This window comes from Heteronotia binoei, chromosome 8 (genome assembly GCF_032191835.1).
Source record: "Heteronotia binoei isolate CCM8104 ecotype False Entrance Well chromosome 8, APGP_CSIRO_Hbin_v1, whole genome shotgun sequence".
NCBI classification, from domain to species: Eukaryota; Metazoa; Chordata; class Lepidosauria; order Squamata; family Gekkonidae; genus Heteronotia; species Heteronotia binoei.
In genome coordinates this window covers 122,180,504-122,202,253 of record NC_083230.1, presented here as the reverse complement: position 1 = coordinate 122,202,253, position 21,750 = coordinate 122,180,504, and the positions used below count along the sequence as shown (strand labels likewise).

Sequence of the window (21,750 nt, the reverse complement as noted above, 5' to 3'; positions counted from 1 at the left end):
TTCGGATCTTTTCTGTAGCAATTTCAACAGCATATTGTAGCTTACTATTTCTGTCTTTTGTTTGTTCCAGCTCTTTTCCCAACGCCTTTACCTGCGATTGGGCCTTTTTTAGAGCGGACATGGTGTCTTGATGCACTAAGTTTAAGGTGTGTTTCTCTGCCTTAATCTCCTCTATGGTCCAACTTGCCTGTTGCCAGTCAAGGTCCAAGCAATTGTTTTCCGCCGCCAGTCTATTTACCTCTGCGGCATGTTTTCTATGCAATTCTGCTTTTTCAGCCTCATGGGTCTGGAGCAGGAGTTCCTTCTCAGCAGTATGCTTTTTGAGAACTTCCTCTAATTCTTGTTCCTTTTCCTCTATCTGCTGATCTTTCTGGGTTAGCTGTTCCCTGAATTGTTTATTCAAGGCCGAGCTATCCCGTAGAGCTTCAAACAAGCCCCATGTCGCAAAAAGGTCTCTTTTGCCAGAGCTAATCGTTTTGTTGTTGCAATTTTCTTCAAATATATCTCTAAAGGACTGGAGGGGATCAGGGCCTTGGTCAAAGATTCCCTTGTGCCAAGGGTTGTCCCCTTTCTTTATTAACCATTTCTCCAACTTGGGGAGTTCTCCCTTTTTGGCAAAGATTTCCATAGCTTACAATTTAGTTCCTTTCAAAGTTCTAACTTTACTTGCAGGGCTGGTTTTCCTGCACTATTAGGTGCCTAACCACAGGCCACCAAAATTAACTGATGCAGGAGCCTTCCCTGGCACTTTTCCTGCTTATTGGGGAGCAAAGAACTTGCAGGACACCTCTGTGTGTCTCACAAGTAAAGGAGAGAGTTGCAGGACCTTCCTTAGTTCTCTGCAACACTAACAAATGTTTGTGGCATGGGCTTATGGCCTTGCACACATTGTTGAGCTCCTCAGGAGGGGCTTTTCTCTAGCCTCTGCCTCCAAACCATCAAAAGTCTGAGTTCACCAAAAGGTTTTAAAAGTCTCAGAGCCTGAACTTTTCCTCAGTTGGCCCTAAGCAAAAGGGAAATTTTTCGGCTGAGAAGAGTTCCTACCTCCTCAGACCCGGGACAAATTTTTAACCCCCAGGGAGAGCTTCTTGCTCCTTCCACTAAATTCTCTTAAAGGCACAGCCAAGTGTAAGAACTAGCAGCATATTTCCAGATGCTTCCTGGCTCCTATGTGCTATTTTACACCTGGGCTGGCAACTTTACTTATGTTCCCTTTTTTTGTTTTGCCTACTGCCAATCTCTGATTGCGCTTCGGCTTGGGTTTAGGGGGCAGCGAGCCAATCCTATGATTGCGTCTCGGCCAGAAAAGGGAGCCACGAGCCGACCCAACGGTCGCGTCTTCGGGCAGAAGGGAGCCACGAGCCGACCCAACGGTCGCGTCTTCGGGCAGAAGGGAGCCACGAGCCGACCCAACGGTCGCGTCTTCGGGCAGAAGGGAGCCACGAGCCGACCCAACGGTCGCGTCTTCGGGCAGAAAAGGGAGCCACGAGCCGACCCAACGATCGCGTCTTCGGGCAAACAAAATAAAAAGTTGCCCAGCAGTCAGATTGCAGCGGTCCTACGACCCGCCTGCCCTCCTGACTGTCGGGTGCCTTAGACTAGCCTTGGCCTAGACTCGTGTAAGGACTTGGGTGTGTGTGTGCAAGTGTCTGAGTGTGTATGTAGTGTGTGTGCATGTGTGCACTAAGCTCTAAAGAAAAGGGAGAAGGGAAGGGCGCTCTTTCCAGGTCTTAAACAATCCTAGCCTGTCCTGACATTCCCTCCCACGATAGACGCGTTTAGAAAGGCCTCGGGACGGCGGCCAGGCTTCACGGGACTTCCCCCTTGCATTCGATCGGGCTCAGTCCTCTTGCGAGGTGTCTGGCCTCCTCGGGGCGGCTGAGAAGTCCAACGCTGAATGATAGAAATGGGAGTAGCCCAACCCACAATTATAGATGCTCGCTAGAGCCGTTCACACAGAACTCATTCACTCAATCACTCATGCAATAGCCTCGCTAGCAAGACTGTTTGAACGGTGCAACCCTACGTCTGTCTGTATGAAGACACGCGTGTTGACTCGCGTGTGTTCCTACAAACAGGATAATGCCAACGCTTTCTCCACCAATTTCTGTTAGGGAAACTGCTCTCAAAATGAGATTGGGGAATTAGATTGAGAGACAGTTAGCCCCAAAAAGGAATCTTTGTTATCAATTGTATACCAGGCTCAACCGTTCAGAGAGTCAATGCTCAATAAGAGACTCTAATTTAGTAAAAATCAATTGTAATTTATTTAGAATAATATTTCTTTCATACAAGATAAAAATACAAAACACTCACACATTCATACAGGTCTAGGAAAAATAGATAGATTGATAGGGGAACACATAGGATGGACATACAGGGTTATAATTACCATCGTAGGCTTCCAGGAAGGTTCCAATGGCGACTTAAGAGGACAGGGGAGATGGACCCAACACTGTGGCCAGAATTGGGGATGGATCTAGACAGCGGGTAATAGGGGTTGCTGACTAGAAAGCACACATGAGTGGAGTTGGGTCAGAGGTTAAATAGGCTTCCTCAGACCCTAGGGACTGGGAGGTCCAAGGGAGGAGAGATGGGAGGTTCAAGAAGGCTGGACATTCCTTACTGACACCTAATTGGATGCCTGCTTTGGCCAATGAACTTCACCTTAGTCCAGTGAACCTGGAAATTTCCAAGCTGCAATTTTGCCTGGGTTGGCCCCAGGGTACTTAGACTGGAGTGAGAATGGGAATGGCTGGGTACTTAAGTTTAAATGGGATTAACTAGGAGGGTGACAATAGGGAATAAAATACATGGCCTAGGTACCACCCGGTGTAGACAAAAGACTTGATGAAGACAGGAGATGTCCTTCCTCTTTTCTCATCTTCTGCTGGGCAAGAGTAATTGTTCTGGTATTGCTGAGCAATTAGGATCAACAGTTGAGCTATTAATCCATTCATGAGTTAATGGGTTGCTTGCAGGCTAGGGTGTGCTTGGACAAGCTTGATTGCCTTATGCAAAAGCTTAAGCAGATGCTTGAGATGGAATCAGGAAAGCAAGATGGATTCTGCTTGTTGTTAGCCTTAGATTCATGAAGGCAGGCTGGAAACATGGTGGCCTTGCTTCTTCCACGGCAGTGGCCAAGACTGGGCACACAAGGAGCAGCTGGAGCATGTCTTCAGAGACGTAGAATGCAAAGCTGAGGCTTATGGTATCCACATAAGCCAGAAACTGCAAGCAAAGTCCACTTCTTAGAGCAGAGGTGTGAGAGTCAAATCTCCAGGCACCCTGGCAACCATGCTGGTGATCATGATGTTCACATGTATGAAAAGTAGGGGGCTTTTCCTCACAGGGGAATCAAACCCGGTTCTTCCAGATAAAAGTCCACACACTTAACCACGACACCAAACTACACCAAAAAGGAAGGAAGGAAGGAAGGAAGGAAGGAAGGAAGGAAGGAAGGAAGGAAGGAAGGAAGGAAGGAAGGAAGGAAGGAAGGGAGGGAGGAAGGAAGGGAGGAAGGGGGGAAGGAAGGAAGGAAGGAAGGAAAGGAAGGAAGGCAGAAAGGAAGGAAGGAAGGAAGGAGGGAGGGAGGGAGGGGAGGTATTTGTGAATTTCTTGCATTGTGCAAGGGGTTGGACTAGATGACCCTGAAGGTCCCTTCCAACTCTATGATTCCGATTAGAGTTGCCAATTTTGGGACTGTGACTGGAGATCTCCTGGGATCAGTGTTACCTGTAAGCTGAGTTAGCGTGAGCTAGCTCACAGATTTTTAGCCTCCAGCTCGCACATTTTTGTCTTAGCTCAGGAAGGAGGACTCCAGAGCAGAAAAATAATATCAGTGGCTCACAAAGTCGAATTTTTGCTCACAACTCTGTAGCTTAGAGGGAACATTGCCTGGGATTACAGCTGCTCTCCGAGAGGCAGAGATATAGGGTTGCTAGGTCAGCCCTGGCCAAATTCTGTCCACCTGTCTTGACACACCTGCCTCTTCTCCTCAGGACCCCTGTCTGTCGTTCTCTCCACAGTTCACCTGTACAAGTGTGGTGCAATGCGAGAGAGTTGTGGTCTGTGCCTGAAGGCCGACCCGGATTACGAGTGCGGCTGGTGCGAGGGCCAGAACCAGTGCACCCTGAAACACCACTGCCCTATGCCTGAGAACCGGTGGCTGGAACTCTCCGGAACTGGAGGGAAATGCACCAATCCCAAAATAACTGGGGTAAGTCCTCAGACTTTCTTCTCCTCCATTCATAGACTGTCATAAAAAGTTTATCAGACGCAAAGAGCCACTCTTATTATTTCTTTCAAGACTTCTACCTTACTTTTCTCCCCTTTGGGGACCCAAAGTACTTCACAATATTCTCCCCTCCTTTTTTATCCTTACAACAACCCTGTGAAGTAGATCATGCTGAGTGTGTGGGACCAGGGCTTTTTTGTAGCAGGAACTGCTTTGCATATTAGGCCACGCCCCTGATGTAGCCAATCCTTCAGGGCTCTCCGTACAGAGCCTACTGTAAGCTCCAGAAGGATTGGCTACATCAGGGGGTGTGACCTAAAATGCAAAGGAGGTCCTGCTACAAAAAAAAGCCCTGTGTGTGACTGGAACAAGGTCACCCAGTGAACGTAAGAGGATGGAATCCAGTGCATCATATCCTTCCTAAACCCACTTCCCACCCAGGATTCCACCATCCCGTTTCCAGCCCCAAATCCCCAGGAATTTCCCTTCCAATAGTTGGCAACCCTACTTCTTGTGTGCAGGGGTAGAATTCTAGCAAGGAGCTCCTTCACATATTAGGCCACGCCTCCATATTGTAGCCAATCCTCCAGGAGCTTACAAACAAGAGCCTTGTAAGTTCTTGGAGGATTGGCTACATCCAGGGTTTGTTGCCTAATAGGCAAAGGAGCTCCTTGCTAGAATTCCCCCCTGCCTGTGTGACCATACAGTTCCTGTTAGAGAAGGTCAAAATGCTCAAGTTCTTGAAAACAGCAGGTGAATCAGGCTTTTCTCACATGTGTAGAGTAGTCCAAAAAGAAGGAATTTAGAGCTAGATTAGGGTTGCCATCTCTGGATTGGGAAATACTTGTAGATTTTGGAGGGTGGAGCCTGAAGAGGGCAGAGCTTCGGGGAGGGGCCTCCATCGAGTAGAATGCCATAGATTCCACCTTCCCAAGCGGCCATTTTCTCCAGGGGACCAATCTTGGTCATCTGAAGGTCAATAGCAGGAGATTTCTAGGTGTCACTGGGAGGTTGGCAACTTTAGGTAGGAGCAATGTTGCCATTATCAAGACTTCAGTCTTCAAATCTATGGAAATTTTTATTAGAAGACCCCTGCTGGATCAGACCAGTGGTCCGTTAGTTCAGCATCCTAAGAATATCAGAAGAGCCTTGATAGATCAGACCAATAGTCCATCTAGTCCAGCAGCCTAAGATCACAAGAAGAACCCTGCTGGATTAGACCAGTGGTCCATCTAGTCCAGCATCCTAAGAACATAAGAAGAGTCCTGCTGGATCAGACCAGGGGTCCATCTAGTCCAGCAGCCTAAGATCACAAGAAGAACCCTGCTGGATTAGACCAGTGGTCCATCTAGTCCAGCATCCTAAGAACATAAGAAGAGCCCTGCTGGATCAGACCAGTGGTCCATCTAGTCCAACATCCTAAGAACATAAGAAGAGCCCTGCTGATCAGACCAGTGGTCCATCTAGTCCAGCATCCTAAGAACATAAAAAGAGCACTGCTGATCAGACCAGTGGTCCATCTAGTCCAGCATCCTAAGAACATAAAAAGAGCCTTGCTGATCAGACCAGTGGTCCATCTAGTCCAACATCCTAAGAACATAAGAAGAGCCCTGCTGATCAGACCAGTGGTCCATCTAGTCCAGCATCCTAAGATCACAAGAAGAACCCTGCTGGATCAGACCAGTGGTCCATCTAGTTCAGCATCCTAGGAACATAAGAAGAGTCCTGCTGGATCAGACCAGGGGTCCATCTAGTCCAGCAGCCTAAGATCACAAGAAGAACCCTGCTGGATTAGACCAGTGGTCCATCTAGTCCAGCATCCTAAGAACATAAAAAGAGCACTGCTGATCAGACCAGTGGTCCATCTAGTCCAGCATCCTAAGAACATAAAAAGAGCACTGCTGGATCAGACCAGGGGTCCATCTAGTCCAGCAGCCTAAGATCACAAGAAGAACCCTGCTGGATTAGACCAGTGGTCCATCTAGTCCAGCATCCTAAGAACATAAGAAGAGCCCTGCTGGATCAGACCAGTGGTCCATCTAGTCCAACATCCTAAGAACATAAGAAGAGCCCTGCTGATCAGACCAGTGGTCCATCTAGTCCAGCATCCTAAGAACATAAAAAGAGCACTGCTGATCAGACCAGTGGTCCATCTAGTCCAGCATCCTAAGAACATAAAAAGAGCCTTGCTGATCAGACCAGTGGTCCATCTAGTCCAACATCCTAAGAACATAAGAAGAGCCCTGCTGATCAGACCAGTGGTCCATCTAGTCCAGCATCCTAAGAACACAAGAAGAGCTCCGCTGGATCATACCAGTGGTCCATTAGTTCAGCATCCTAAGAATATCAGAAGAGCCTTGATAGATCAGACCAATAGTCCATCTAGTCCAGCATATTAAGAACATCAGAAGAGCCCTGCTGGATCAGACCAATGGTCCATCTAGTCCAGCATCCTAAGAACATAAGAAGAGCCCTGCTGGATCAGACCAGTGGTCCATCTAGTCCAACATCCTAAGAACATAAGAAGAGCCCTGCTGATCAGACCAGTGGTCCATCTAGTCCAGCATCCTAAGAACATAAAAAGAGCACTGCTGATCAGACCAGTGGTCCATCTAGTCCAGCATCCTAAGAACATAAAAAGAGCCTTGCTGATCAGACCAGTGGTCCATCTAGTCCAACATCCTAAGAACATAAGAAGAGCCCTGCTGATCAGACCAGTGGTCCATCTAGTCCAGCATCCTAAGAACACAAGAAGAGTTCCGCTGGATCATACCAGTGGTCCATTAGTTCAGCATCCTAAGAATATCAGAAGAGCCTTGATAGATCAGACCAATAGTCCATCTAGTCCAGCATATTAAGAACATCAGAAGAGCCCTGCTGGATCAGACCAATGGTCCATCTAGTCCAGCATCCTAAGAACATAAGAAAAGCCCTGCTGGATCAGACCAGTGGTCCATCTAATCCAACATCCTAAGAACATAAGAAGAGCCCTGCTGGATCAGACCAGTGGTCCATCTAGTCCAGCATCCTGAGAACATCAGAAGAGCCCTGCTGGATCAGACCAATGGTCCGTCTAGTCCAGCATCCTAAGAACACAAGAAGAGCCCTGCTGGATCAAACCAGTGGTCCATTCGTTCAGCATCCTAAGAACATCTGAAGAGCCCTGATAGATCAGACCAATAGTCTATCTAGTCTAGCATCCATAGAACATTAGAAGAGCCCTGCTGGATCAAACCAGAGGTCCATCTATTCCAGCATCCTAAGAACATAAGAAGAGCCCTCCTGGTTCAGACCAGTGGTCCATCTTGCCCACCATTCCGTCTCTCAGAGTGGCCAACCAGTTTCTCTGGACGGACAACCACAGAGCATAGAGTCCAAGGCCTTCCCCTGATGTTGCCTCCTGGCTCTGGGAGTTTGATGCTTAGTGCCTCTGAATGTGGAGGTTCTCCTCAGTCTCCATGGCTGGTAGCCATTGATAGGCTTATTTTCCATGGATCTGCCCAATCCTCTTTCCAGCTGTGGTCCACGCATCGCTGGAAGCCGCGCTCCATAAAATCCATCTTTTCTCATAAGTATGCCGAGAATCTCAGCCCGGAATCCCATTGGGTCAAGATGTTTACAATCAAGTACATCTCAATCAAGCGCGAAGAGTTTCCCGGCAGCAAATCTTCTCTAAAATTCATCTCGATTTTCAGCCTTATTGACAACGAAAAAGCTCTCCGAAGGACCTCGTTAACGTGCGCTCTAATTAGTATGCATCCAGGTTCTCGTAGCCGCTAATGGAATCTGAACCAGCTGTGAGTGGTCAGGAAAAACATCTTGACATCACAGGGGGAGAATTGTTCAACGGAAACATTAATTCATGGAGCGTGTGGGGAAGCGCGTTTTCTCCTGGAGGGTTGGCAAGCAGCAAAGCCTTCCCCGTGCATTTTTACCAGGTTCCCCCCCCCCTACTCTAGTCCGAGGAGGATGTACATTATATTTATTTTATTTATTTTATTTTATCCCGTCCTCCCCCGCCGAAGGCAGATTCAGGGCGGCTCACAGGTTAGGGTCAAAAAATGACCCAACGAGATAAAACGTCGATAATACATAAGACATAAAAGTCGAGTTTTAAAATATCAGTTAAAACAATATAACAATACTTGCTCTCAGCTGCTAGGACATTGTATGCGCAGCTGTGGAAACAAGGGACAATACCAGAGAAATGGGATTGGATTGTGAAAGTTTTATCGAGGAGTGAGATGGACAAATTAACTAAAACTTTAAGAGACTATGACTTAGATTTATTCAAAAAGGAGTGGAAGAAATTCAAAGGATATATGGAGAAAGAGTGGACCGTAAAAAGACATTGGACAATTTTTTAGTATTAATCAAAAGTATTACATTTTGATAGATTAGTGGTACCTTTAGAATTAAACTCAAATTTATAACTGCGGGGAAGTCAATATTGGAGGGAGGGGGGCGTGAAATATCATATGGGTTAATATAAGAAAAAGATAATTAAATATTGTAACCATATGTTATTAATAAATTGTTAAAACAAACAACAAAACAATATAACAATAGATGCTAGTACAATGATTCATGATGCAGCTAAATTTCGATGGTAGCAGTATAACTGGATAGTCAATCTCAGATGTTCCAAAGGGACCCCAAATCGCCATAGCACGGTAGGAAATCCAGAATGATGTTAAGCTCCGGTTTATGGGCCTAGTCTGTTGCTGTAAGTTGTCCTTATGGAAAAGCAAGGTGGAAGAGTGCCGTTTTACAGGCCCTGCGGAACTGTGGGAGCTCTCGCAGGGCCCTAACGTCCTCCGGCAACTCATTCAACTAGCTAGGTGCAGCTGTGGAAAAGGCCCTGGCTCTAGTTGACTGAAGCCTAACTTCCCTGACACTGGGGACTGTCGACAGGTTTTGAGACCCGGACCGAAGTGCTCGCTGGGGCATATACGGGGAAAGGAGGTCCCTAAGGTATGCAGGACCCAGGCCATATAGGGCTTTAAAGGTTAAAACCAGCACCTTGAAGCAAATCCGGTACATTATTGGTAGCCAGTGCTCAGCTTCATACAGCAGATCAGCTAAACTTCATACAGATGTGAACGGATTGAGACAAAGAAATGTTTCAGTTTGGCCTAGTGGTTAAGTGGGCGGGCTCTTATCTGGGAGAACCGGGTTTGAGTCCCCACTCCTCCACTTGCAGCTGCTGGAATGGCCTTGGGTCAGCCAGAGCTCTCTTATCTGGGAGAACCAGGTTTGATTCCCCACTCCTCCACTTGCACCTGCTGGAATGGCCTTGGGTCAGCCAGAGCTCTCTTATCTGGGAGAACCGGGTTTGATTCCCCACTCCTCCATGTGCAGCTGCTGGAATGGCCTTGGGTCAGCCAGAGCTCTCACAGAGGTTGTCCTTGAAAGGGCAGCTGCTGTGAGAGCCCTCCCAGTCCCACCCACCTCACAGGGTGTCTGTTGTGGGGAGAGATGATATGGGAGATTGTAAGCTGCCCTGAATCTCTGGGTGGGGCTGAGAGAGCTCTCCCAGAAGCTGCCCTTTCAAGGACACCTGGTCTCCTCTTAAAGAATGTAAGACCAATCCCCTTGTGGGAAACTGTGGTGCATTATCTTGGGCTTTTAACCTTCATGGTACATTTTTTATTCCCTTAGATCAGTCCAGTCAGAGGACCCCGAGAAGGAGGGACCAGGGTGACCATCCGAGGAGAAAATCTGGGCCTGGAGTTTCGGGACATTGCGTCACATGTCAAAGTAGCCGGCGTGGAGTGTGTCCCCCTCGTGGAAGGTTATATACCGGCGGAGCAGTAAGTAATAGCTGTGGGACAAAAAGTAAGTAGTGAGGGGCCGTGACTCAGTGGTAGAGCATCCACTTGGCGTGCAGAAGGTCCCAGGTTCAATCCCTGGTGTCTCCAGTGAAAAAGATCATGACATAGGTGATGTGAAAGACTTTCATCTGAGACCCTGGAGAGCTGTTGCCAATCCAAGTAGACAATTCTGACCTTGATGGACTGAGGGTCTGATTCACTTTAAGGCAGCTTCCTGTTCATAAGAATGTAAGAGCATAAGAGAAGCCATGTTGGATCAGGCCAATGGCCCATCCAGTCCAACACTCTGTGTCACATAAGAACATCAGAGAAGCCATGTTGGATCAGGCCAATGGCCCATCCAGTCCAACACTCTGTGTCACATAAGAACATAAGAGAAGCCATGTTGGATCAGGCCAATGGCCCCTCCAGTCCAACACTCTGTGTCATATAAGAAGTCATGTTGGATCAGGCAAGTGGCCCCTCCAGTCCAATACTCTGTGTCACATAAGAACATCAGAGAAGCCATGTTGGATCAGGCCAATGGCCCATCCAGTCCAACACTTTGTGTCACATAAGAACATAAGAGAAGCCATGTTGGATCAGGCCAGTGGCCCATCCAGTCCAACACTCTGTGTCACAGAAGAACAGAAGAGAAGCCATGTTGGATCAGGCCAGTGGCCCATCCAGTCCAACACTGTGTCACACAGTGGCCAAGGAAACCCAGGTGCCATCAGGAGGTCCATCAGCGGGGCCAGGACACTAGAAGTCCTCACACTGTTGTCCCTCCCAAGCACCAAGAATACAGAGCATCATTTGCCTCAGACAAAGTTCCATCACTAAAAACATAAGAGAAGCCATTTTGGATCAGCCCAGTGGCCCATCCAGTCCAACATGCTGTGTCACACAGTGGCCAAAAAATCCAGGTGCCATCAGGAGGTCCATCAGTGGGGCCAGGACACTAAAAGCCCTCCCACTGTTGCCCCCCCAAGCACCAAGAATGCAGAGCATCCCTGCCCCAAACATAAGAACATAAGAGAAGTCATGTTGGATCAGACCAATGGCCCATCCAGTCCAACAGTCTGTGTTACACAGTGGCCAAAAAACCCAGGTGACATCAGGAGGCCCATCAGTGGGGCCAGGACACTAGAAGCCCTCCCACTCTTGCCCCCCCCCCCAACCACCAAGAATACAGAGCATCACTGCCCCAGACAAAGGCACCAATAGACCTCTGCTCCATATGTTTATTCAGTCCCCTCTTGAAGCTGGCTATGCTTGCGGCCTCCACCACTTCCTGTGGCAGTAACTGTAGACAGTTCTTTTTAGAGTAGAAGATGATATTGGATTTCTATCCCGCCCTCCACTCCGAAGAGTCTCAGAGCGGCTCACAATCTCCTTTACCTTCCTCCCCCACAACAGACACCCTGTGAGGTAGATGAAGATATTGGATTTATATCCCGCCCTCCACTCCGAAGAGTCTCAGAGCGGCTCACAATCTCCTTTCCCTCCCCCCCCCCACAACAGACACCCTGTGAGGTAGATGAAGATATTGGATTTATATCCCGCCCTCCACTCCGAAGAGTCCCAGAGCGGCTCACAATCTCCTTTACCTTCCCCCCCGCCCCCACAACAGACACCCTGTAAGGTAGATGAAGATATTGGATTTATATCCCGCCCTCCACTCCAAAGAGTCTCAGAGCGGCTCACAATCTCCTTTCCCTTCCCCCCCCCACAACAGACACCCTGTGAGGTAGATGAAGATATTGGATTTATATCCCACCCTCCACTCCGAAGAGTCTCAGAGCGGCTCACAATCTCCTTTAACTTCCCCCCCCACAACAGACACCCTGTGAGGTAGATGAAGATATTGGATTTATATCCCACCCTCCACTCCGAAGAGTCTCAGAGCGGCTCACAATCTCCTTTCCCTTCCTCCCCCACAACAGACCCCCTGTGAGGTAGATGAAGATATTGGATTTATATCCCACCCTCCACTCCGAAGAGTCTCAGAGCGGCTCACAATCTCCTTTCCCTTCCCCCCCCCACAACAGACACCCTGTGAGGTAGATGAAGATATTGGATTTATATCCCGCCCTCCACTCCGAAGAGTCTCAGAGCGGCTCACAATCTCCTTTAACTTCCCCCCCCACAACAGACACCCTGTGAGGTAGATGAAGATATTGGATTTATATCCCACCCTCCACTCCGAAGAGTCTCAGAGCAGCTCACAATCTCCTTTCCCTTCCTCCCCCACAACAGACACCCTGTGAGGTAGATGAAGATATTGGATTTATATCCCGCCCTCCACTCCAAAGAGTCTCAGAGCGGCTCACAATCTCCTTTACCTTCCTCCCCCACAACAGACACCCTGTGAGGTGGGTGGGGCTGAGAGGGCTCTCCCAGCAGCTGCCCTTTCAAGGACAACTTCTGCCAGAGCTCTGGCTGACCCAAGGCCATGCTAGCAGGTGCAAGTGGAGGAGTGGGGAATCAAACCCGGTTCTCCCAGATAAGAGAGCTATGGCTGACCCAAGGCCATTCCAGCAGGTGCAAGTGGAGGAGTGGGGAATCAAACCCGGTTCTCCCAGATAAGAGTCTGCACGCTTAACCACTACACCAAACTGGCTCTCCAGTAGAGTAGAGTAGAGTGCAGGGAGTCATTGCCGGGCTTGAAGTGCCTTCTGCAACACCTTAGGGGAGAGAACCAAACAGAGAGGCCTCATCCAGTTCAGGATGCTGTATAAAACTGCCCCCATCTCGCCTATAATTCCACCACATTCATGAACTAGACGAGGGTTCCCACGGGGCCTTTTGAAGCAGAACAGCAGATAAGGTGGGCCTTGGTCTGATCCATCCGTTCTTAATTCTCACAGAACAAAGCTTGAGTGTGGTGGATCAACCTTTTGGATCAACAAAGGTTGAATTCCGGGTTCTTTGTGGAGGGGCCATGTCATACCAGAAGAGCCTCTGCTTTGTATGCAGAAGGTCCCAGGTTCCATCCCAGACATCTCCAGTTGAAAGTACCAGGCAGTAGGTGATGGGAAAGACCTCAGCCTGAGACCCTGGAGAGCCATGAAGTGGGGCTGTAGCTCAGTGGCAGAGCCTCTGCTTGGCACACAGAAGGTCCCAGGTTCCATCCCCGGCATCTCCAGTTGAAAGTACCAGGCAGTAGGTGATGGGAAAGACCTCAGCCTGAGACCCTGGAGAATCATGAAGTGTAGCTCAGTGGCAGAGCCTCTGCTTGGCACACAGAAGGTCCCAGGTTCCATCCCCGGCATCTCCAGTTGAAAGTACCAGGCAGTAGGTGATGGGAAAGACCTCAGCCTGAGACCCTGGAGAATCATGAAGTGTAGCTCAGTGGCAGAGCCTCTGCTTGGCATGCAGAAGGTCCCAGGTTCCATCCCCGGCATCTCCAGTTAAAAGGACCAGGCAGAAGGTGATGGGAAAGACCTCAGCCTGAGACCCTGGAGAGCCATGAAGTGGGGCTGTAGCTCAGTGGCAGAGCCTCTGCTTGGCACGCAGAAGGTCCCAGGTTCCATCCCCGGCATCTCCAGTTAAAAGGACCAGGCAGAAGGTGATGGGAAAGACCTCAGCCTGAGACCCTGCAGAGCCATGAAGTGGGGCTGTAGCTCAGTGGCAGAGCCTCTGCTTGGCACGCAGAAGGTCCCAGGTTCCATCCCCAGCATCTCCAGTTAAAAGGACCAGGCAGAAGGTGATGGGAAAGACCTCAGCCTGAGACCCTGCAGAGCCATGAAGTGGGGCTGTAGCTCAGTGGCAGAGCCTCTGCTTGGCACGCAGAAGGTCCCAGGTTCCATCCCCGGCATCTCCAGTTAAAAGGACCAGGCAGAAGGTGATGGGAAAGACCTCAGCCTGAGACCCTGGAGAGCCATGAAGTGGGGCTGTAGCTCGGTGGCAGAGCCTCTGCTTGGCACGCAGAAGGTCCCAGGTTCCATCCCCGGCATCTCCAGTTGAAAGTACCAGGCAGTAGGTGATGGGAAAGACCTCAGCCTGAGACCCTGGAGAATCATGAAGTGTAGCTCAGTGGCAGAGCCTCTGCTTGGCATGCAGAAGGTCCCAGGTTCCATCCCCGGCATCTCCAGTTAAAAGGACCAGGCAGAAGGTGATGGGAAAGACCTCAGCCTGAGACCCTGGAGAGCCATGAAGTGGGGCTGTAGCTCAGTGGCAGAGCCTCTGCTTGGCACGCAGAAGGTCCCAGGTTCCATCCCCGGCATCTCCAGTTAAAAGGACCAGGCAGAAGGTGATGGGAAAGACCTCAGCCTGAGACCCTGCAGAGCCATGAAGTGGGGCTGTAGCTCAGTGGCAGAGCCTCTGCTTGGCACGCAGAAGGTCCCAGGTTCCATCCCCAGCATCTCCAGTTAAAAGGACCAGGCAGAAGGTGATGGGAAAGACCTCAGCCTGAGACCCTGCAGAGCCATGAAGTGGGGCTGTAGCTCAGTGGCAGAGCCTCTGCTTGGCACGCAGAAGGTCCCAGGTTCCATCCCCGGCATCTCCAGTTAAAAGGACCAGGCAGAAGGTGATGGGAAAGACCTCAGACTGAGACCCTGCAGAGCCATGAAGTGGGGCTGTAGCTCAGTGGCAGAGCCTCTGCTTGGCACGCAGAAGGTCCCAGGTTCCATCCCCGGCATCTCCAGTTAAAAGGACCAGGCAGAAGGTGATGGGAAAGACCTCAGCCTGAGACCCTGCAGAGCCATGAAGTGGGGCTGTAGCTCAGTGGCAGAGCCTCTGCTTGGCACGCAGAAGGTCCCAGGTTCCATCCCCGGCATCTCCAGTTAAAAGGACCAGGCAGAAGGTGATGGGAAAGACCTCAGCCTGAGACCCTGGAGAGCCATGAAGTGGGGCTGTAGCTCAGTGGCAGAGCCTCTGCTTGGCACGCAGAAGGTCCCAGGTTCCATCCTCGGCATCTCCAGTTAAAAGGACCAGGCAGAAGGTGATGGGAAAGACCTCAGCCTGAGACCCTGGAGAGCCATGAAGTGGGGCTGTAGCTCGGTGGCAGAGCCTCTGCTTGGCACGCAGAAGGTCCCAGGTTCCATCCCCGGCATCTCCAGTTAAAAGGACCAGGCAGAAGGTGATGGGAAAGACCTCAGCCTGAGACCCTGGAGAGCCATGAAGTGGGGCTGTAGCTCAGTGGCAGAGCCTCTGCTTGGCACGCAGAAGGTCCCAGGTTCCATCCTCGGCATCTCCAGTTAAAAGGACCAGGCAGAAGGTGATGGGAAAGACCTCAGCCTGAGACCCTGGAGAGCCATGAAGTGGGGCTGTAGCTCAGTGGCAGAGCCTCTGCTTGGCACGCAGAAGGTCCCAGGTTCCATCCTCGGCATCTCCAGTTAAAAGGACCAGGCAGAAGGTGATGGGAAAGACCTCAGCCTGAGACCCTGGAGAGCCATGAAGTGGGGCTGTAGCTCAGTGGCAGAGCCTCTGCTTGGCACGCAGAAGGTCCCAGGTTCCATCCCCGGCATCTCCAGTTAAAAGGACCAGGCAGAAGGTGATGGGAAAGACCTCAGCCTGAGACCCTGGAGAGCCATGAAGTGGGGCTGTAGCTCAGTGGCAGAGCCTCTGCTTGGCACGCAGAAGGTCCCAGGTTCCATCCCCGGCATCTCCAGTTAAAAGGACCAGGCAGAAGGTGATGGGAAAGACTTCAGCTTGAGACCCTGGAGAGCTGCTGCCAGCCTGTGTAAACAATATTAACTTTAATGGACTGTATAATATAGTGGGTTCAACACATGGGAGAGGCAAGGTGGTAGTGATCATCAGGTCTTTATTAGGTACAGCATAAGATAGACTGCACTTAAAGACTGAACAACTGGGCCAACAGGGCCAACTATATTGGATTTATTTTGGATTTATATTCCGCCCTCCACCCTGAATCTCAGAGTTTCAGAGCGGCTCACAATCTCCCTGACTTTCCTCCCCCACAACAGACACCCTGTGAGGTGGGTGGAGCTGAAAGGACTCTCACAGCAACTGCCCTTTCAAGGACAACTCCTGAAAGAGCTATGGCAGACCCAAGGCGGTTTCAGCAGGTGCAAGTGGAGGAGTGGGGAATCAAACCCGGTTCTCTCAGATAAGAGAGCTCTGGCTGACCCAAGGCCATTCCAGCAGCTGCAAGTGGAGGAGAGGAGAATCAAACCCGGTTCTCCCAGATAAGAGAGCTCTGGCTGACCCAAGGCCATTCCAGCAGCTGCAAGTGGAGGAGAGGAGAATCAAACCCGGTTCTCTCAGATAAGAGAGCTCTGGCTGACCCAAGGCCATTCCAGCAGCTGCAAGTGGAGGAGAGGAGAATCAAACCCAGTTCTCTCAGATAAGAGAGCTCTGGCTGACCCAAGGCCATTCCAGCAGGTGCAAGTGGAGGAGTGGGGAATCAAACCCGCTCTCCCAGATAAGAGAGCTCTGGCTGACCCAAGGCCATGCCAGCAGCTACAAGTGGAGGAGTGGGGAATCAAACCCGGTTCTCCCAGATAAGAGAGCTATGGCTGACCCAAGGCCATTCCAGCAGCTGCAAGTGGAGGGGTGGGGAATCACACCCGGTTCTCCCAGATAATAGAGCTCTGGCTGACCCAAGGCCATTCCAGCAGCTGCAAGTGGAGGAGTGGGGAATCAAACCCGGTTCTCCCAGATAAGAGAGCTATGGCTGACCCAAGGCCATTCCAGCAGCTGCAAGTGGAGGAGGAGGGAATCAAACCCAGTTCTCCCAGATAAGAGAGCTCTGGCTGACCCAAGGCCATTCCAGCAGCTGCAAGTGGAGGAGTGGGGAATCAAACCCGGTTCTCCCAGATAAGAGAGCTATGGCTGACCCAAGGCCATTCCAGCAGCTGCAAGTGGAGGAGGAGGGAATCAAACCCAGTTCTCCCAGATAAGAGAGCTCCGGCTGACCCAAGGCCATGCCAGCAGCTGCAAGTGGAGGGGTGGGGAATCAAACCCGGTTCTCCCAGATAAGTAAGCTCTAGCTGACCCAAGGCCATTCCAGCAGGTGCAAGTGGAGGAGTGGGGAATCAAACCCGGTTCTCCCAGATAAGAGAGCTATGGCTGACCCAAGCCCATTCCAGCAGGTGCAAGCAGAGGAGTGGGGAATCAAGCGTGTTTCTCCCAGATAAGAGTCCGCGCACTTAACCACTACACCAAGCTGACTCTCCATATAGACGACTCCGGGTTCCCATGCAAGCACGTGATTGGACCATTCAAACCAGCAGGGGGCCCCTGATTGGAGCAGGGCAGCAGGAATTTGGATCCTGCTTCCCATTGTTCCCGAGTCCCCAAGCTCCACTCTTATGGCTCCAACGAGCCAGGCAGGAACGACCTTTTAAGTCTTCACTTGAGTCCCCGTGCGCAACGGACTAGTGGTCTGATTCAGTATAAGGCAGCTCCATGTGTGTTTGCGCAAAGAAAAAAAAAAGATTGTGAGCGTGGGGGAACTCACGGACACAGGGCAGCCATCTTTGCTGAAGCACTTTGAGCGTGAGCCGGGTGTGCGTCTGCCGGCTTTGCGAATGTGGAGGAGTGGCGTCTCTCCAACTCCCTCATCGGTCGATCTCTGCGCTTCTCTTTCAGAATAGTGTGTGAGATGGGGGAGGCCAAGCTGAGCCAGCATGCCGGATACGTCGACATCTGCGTGGCCGAATGCAAGCCGGAGTTCACAGCCAGATCCTCCCAGCTGTATTATTTTACGGTAAGCGGGTTCCGCGAATCCCTGCACTCGTTCGGAATGGACGGGCAGTCCCTCACATTTCCAAAAGCAAATTTCTTATGTCATGTGACATTGAGTTGCTTTTGATTTAGGGCAGCCCTCCGAATCGATGACTCCCGAGACGTCCTCTCCTTAACAGACTTGCTCAGGTCTTGCAGACTGAAGGCCGTGGCTTCCTGGATGGAGTCCGTCCATCTCTGGTTGGGTCTTCCCAGGGCTTTTTTTGTAGCAGGAACTCCTTTGCATATTAGGGCACACCCCTCTGATGTAGCCAATCCTCCAAGAGCTGGCATTAGGCCCTGTAAGAAGAGCCCTGTAAGCTCTTGGAGGGTTGGCTACATCAGAGGGGTGTGGCCTAATATGCAAAGGAGTTCCTGCTACCAAAAAAACCCCAGGGTCTTCCTCTTTTCCTGTTGCCTGCAACTTTTCCCAGCGTTATTGTCTTTTCCAGTGACTTTTGACTTCTTATACTGTGACCAAAGTACGATAGCCTCAGTTGGGTGATTTTTAGCTTCTAGGGAGAGTTCAGCCTTGATTTGATCTAGAACCCGCTTATTTTGTCTTTTTGGCGGTCCATGGTGTCCATAAAATTCTCCTCTTAACATCTGTTTTGGAAAGATGATGAGGGGTCTGGAGACCAAGTCCTATGAGGAAAGGTTGAAGGAGCTGGAGATGTTTAACCTGGAGAGGAGGCGGCTGAGAGGTGATATGAACACCATCTTCAAGTACTTGAAGGGCTGTCATGTAGAGGATGGTGTGGAATTGTTTTCTGTGGCCCCAGAAGGTAGGACCAGAACCAATGGGTTGAAATTAAATCAAAAGAGTTTCCGGCTCAACATTAGGAAGAACTTTCTGACCGTTAGAGCGATTCCTCAGTGGAACAGGCTTCCTCGGTAGGTGGTGGGCTCTCTTGCCTTGGAGGTTTTTCGACAGAGGTTAGATGGCCTTCTGACAGCATTGAGGGTCCTGTGAATTTATGGGGAGGTGTTTGTGAGTTTCCTGCATTGTGCAGGGGGTTGGACTAGATGACCCTGGAGGCCCCTTCCAACTCTATAATTCTATTATTCTAAACTGGAAGGGGTCCAAAGGAGGGCGACAAGATGGTGGGGGGTCTGGAGACCAAGTCCTGTGAGGAAAGGTCGAAGGAGCTGGGCATGTTTAGCCTGGAGAGGAGGTGGCTGAGAGGTGATCGGATCACCATCTTCAAGTACTTGAAGGGCTGTCCTATAGAGGATGGTGCAGAATTGTTTTCTGTGGCCCTAGAAGGTAGGACCAGAACCAATGGGTTGAAATTAAATCAAAAGAGTTTTCGGCTCAACATAAGGAAGAATTTCCTGACTGTTAGAGTGGTTCCTCAGTGGAACGAGCTTCCTCCTTGGGAGGTGGTGGGCTCTCCTTCCTTGGAGGTCTTTCAACAGAGGCTAGATGGCCATCTGACAGCAATGAAGATCCTATGAATTTAGGGGGAGGGATTTGTACATTTTCTGCATTGTGCAGGGGGTTGGACTAGATGACTCTGGAGGTCCCTTCCAACTCTATGATTCTATGAATGAGACAACTAAAGGGGGGGGGGACATGACTGAGGTTTATAAATGTTGCACGAAGTGGAGAGAGCAGAGAGAACTTTTTCTACCAAAGGACTAGACTAGAGGGCATCCAGAGAAGCTGATGGGCAGAATGTTCAGGACGGACAAAAGGAAATACTTGTCCACGGTGGAAAGGAAAGGTCCCCTGTGCAAGCACCAGTTGTTTCCGACTCTGGGCTGACGTTGCTTTCACAACGTTTTCACGGCAGACTTTTTACAGGGTGGTTTGCCATTGCCTTCCCGTCATCTACACTTCCCCCGCAGCAAGCTGGGGACTCCTTTTACTGACCTCAGAAAGATGGAAGGCTGAGTCAAGCTCGAGCCGGCTACCTAAACCAGCTTTCGCTGGGATTGAACTCAGGTCGTGAGCAGAGGACTCCGTCTGCAGTACTGCAGCTTTACCACTCTGCGCCACAGGGCTCTTCCTTGTCTACATAGAGAGAGTTTTCCCTGGACGCTCTAGCATTTTGGGAGGCAAAAACTCTATGGTATCTTTTGTAGATAAGGGTTTTCCCTTCCAAATTGCTAGAGCGTCTGAGAAAACCATAGCGTTTTCCCAGAAACCCCTAGAGAGGCTGTTGTGGACGGGGGGCAAGGTAGCCCTAGGAGGAGGAGATTAGATTTATACCCTGCCCTTAACTTGGAGCCACAGAATGGTTTACAATCTCCCCTTTCTCTCCCTACAACAGACACCCTGTGAGGTTGGTGGGGCTGAGAGACCTCTGGGAGAAGTGTGACTAGCCCAAGGACACCCAGTTGGCTGCATGGGGGTGAGGTGTGGGGAATCAAACCCAGTTCTCCAGATTGGAGTACACTGCTCTCAACCACGACACCAAACTGTCTCTCTTTGACTGTGCTGGGGGTCTCCACAGATCATTTTGATACTCTGAGGACTTTTGGGTGGTTCACGAGACCATTGTAGAGCTACCATTATGTTGTTGCATTTTGATGGGGCGTAGAGAACAACTTAAGAGCCCCGTGGCACAGAGTGTTAAAGCTGCAGTACTGCAGTCCTAAGCTCTGCTCACGACCTGAGATCGATCCCCGGCGAAAGCTGGATTTTCAGGTAGCCGGCTCAAGGTTGACTCAGCCTTCCAAGGTCGGTCAAATGAGTCCTCAGCTTGCTGGGGGGAAAGCGTAGATGACTGGGGAAGGCAATGGCAATCCACCCCGTAAAAAGTCTAACATGAAAACGTTGTGAAAGCAACATCACCCCAGAGTTGGAAATGTCTGGTGCTTGCACAGGGGACCTTTAATTTTCCTTGAGCTTTTAGAGAGAGCCCCGTGGCGCAGAGTGGTAAAGCTGCAGTACTGCAGTCGGAGCCCTCTGCTCACGACCGGAGTTCGATCCCCGGCAGAAGCTGGTTCAGGTAGCCGGCTCAGGGTTGACTCAGCCTTCCATCCTTCCGAGGTCGGTCAAATGAGTCCCCAGCTTGCTGGGGGGGGGGGGGGGGAAGCGTAGATGACCAGGGAAGGCAATGGCAAACCACCCCATAAAAAGTCTGCCGTGAAAACGTTGTGAAAGAAACGTCACCCCAGAGTCGGAAACAACTGGGGCTTGCCCAGGGGACTACCTTTACCTTTAAGCAGCCCCGTGGCGCAGAGTGATAAAGCTGCAGTACTGCAGTCCTAAGCTCTGCTCATGACCTGAGTTCGATCCCCGGTGGAAGCTGGGTTTTCAGGTAGCCGGCTCGAGGTTGACTCAGCCTTCCATCCTTCCGAGGTCGGTCAAATGAGTCCCCAGCTTGCTGGGGGGGAAAGCGTAGATGACCGGGGAAGGCAAGGGCAAACCACCCCATAAAAAGTCTGCCGTGAAAACGTTGTGAAAGCAACGTCACCCCAGAGTCGGAAACGACTGGTGCTCGCCCAGGGGACCTTTCCTTTCCTCTCAACCGCTGGGGTTCTCCAGAGATCATTTTGATACTCTGAGGGCTGATCAACAAGCCCTTAAGTGCAAGCATTTTTTTTTAAAATGACATTAATGACATTAATAATTTCAGATGTTCTGCAACGCATCCTACCCATTGTTCCTGCTCGTTCATTGCAGAAAAGAGCAGGGGGAACCGGGAGGTACAGGCACCTTTCATTGAAATGCAGATAGCGGCTTTTCACTTGGGACCAGAAAGGAAAGTTTTTCTATTAAAATGCTAATGAAGGGTGGGGGGGGAGACCTGCAACTTTAGATTTCTTCCAGGAAGAGGGATGATCCCTCGCCGCGGTTCAGTTTCAGGGCGATATGTGACATTCTGAATCTGATGATTTTATCTTGATTTTTTTTTTTTTAAGGGTAACTTGGATGGGAAGGAAGTTACATTTCTCCTCCGGCGAGTCCCTGAAAATAAGCCAGCTTTCTATTTGTCGGTATATATGGGGGTGTCTCACAGATTCTAGTTCCACACTATAACCCAGAATTCTGAG

At 50.4% G+C, this 21,750-nt stretch overlaps 1 protein-coding gene across 1 annotated transcript in view; it reads left to right on the top strand.

Moving 5' to 3' along the window:
* Positions 1-21,750, top strand: part of PLXNA4 (plexin A4) — a 930,623-nt gene that overhangs the window by 647,096 nt on the left and 261,777 nt on the right. The window contains exons 11-13 of the mRNA XM_060246008.1: positions 4,029-4,219; positions 9,899-10,050; positions 17,611-17,728. Of these exons, the coding sequence (XP_060101991.1) occupies positions 4,029-4,219; positions 9,899-10,050; positions 17,611-17,728 (461 nt within the window). The remainder of the gene's footprint in view (positions 1-4,028; positions 4,220-9,898; positions 10,051-17,610; positions 17,729-21,750) is intronic.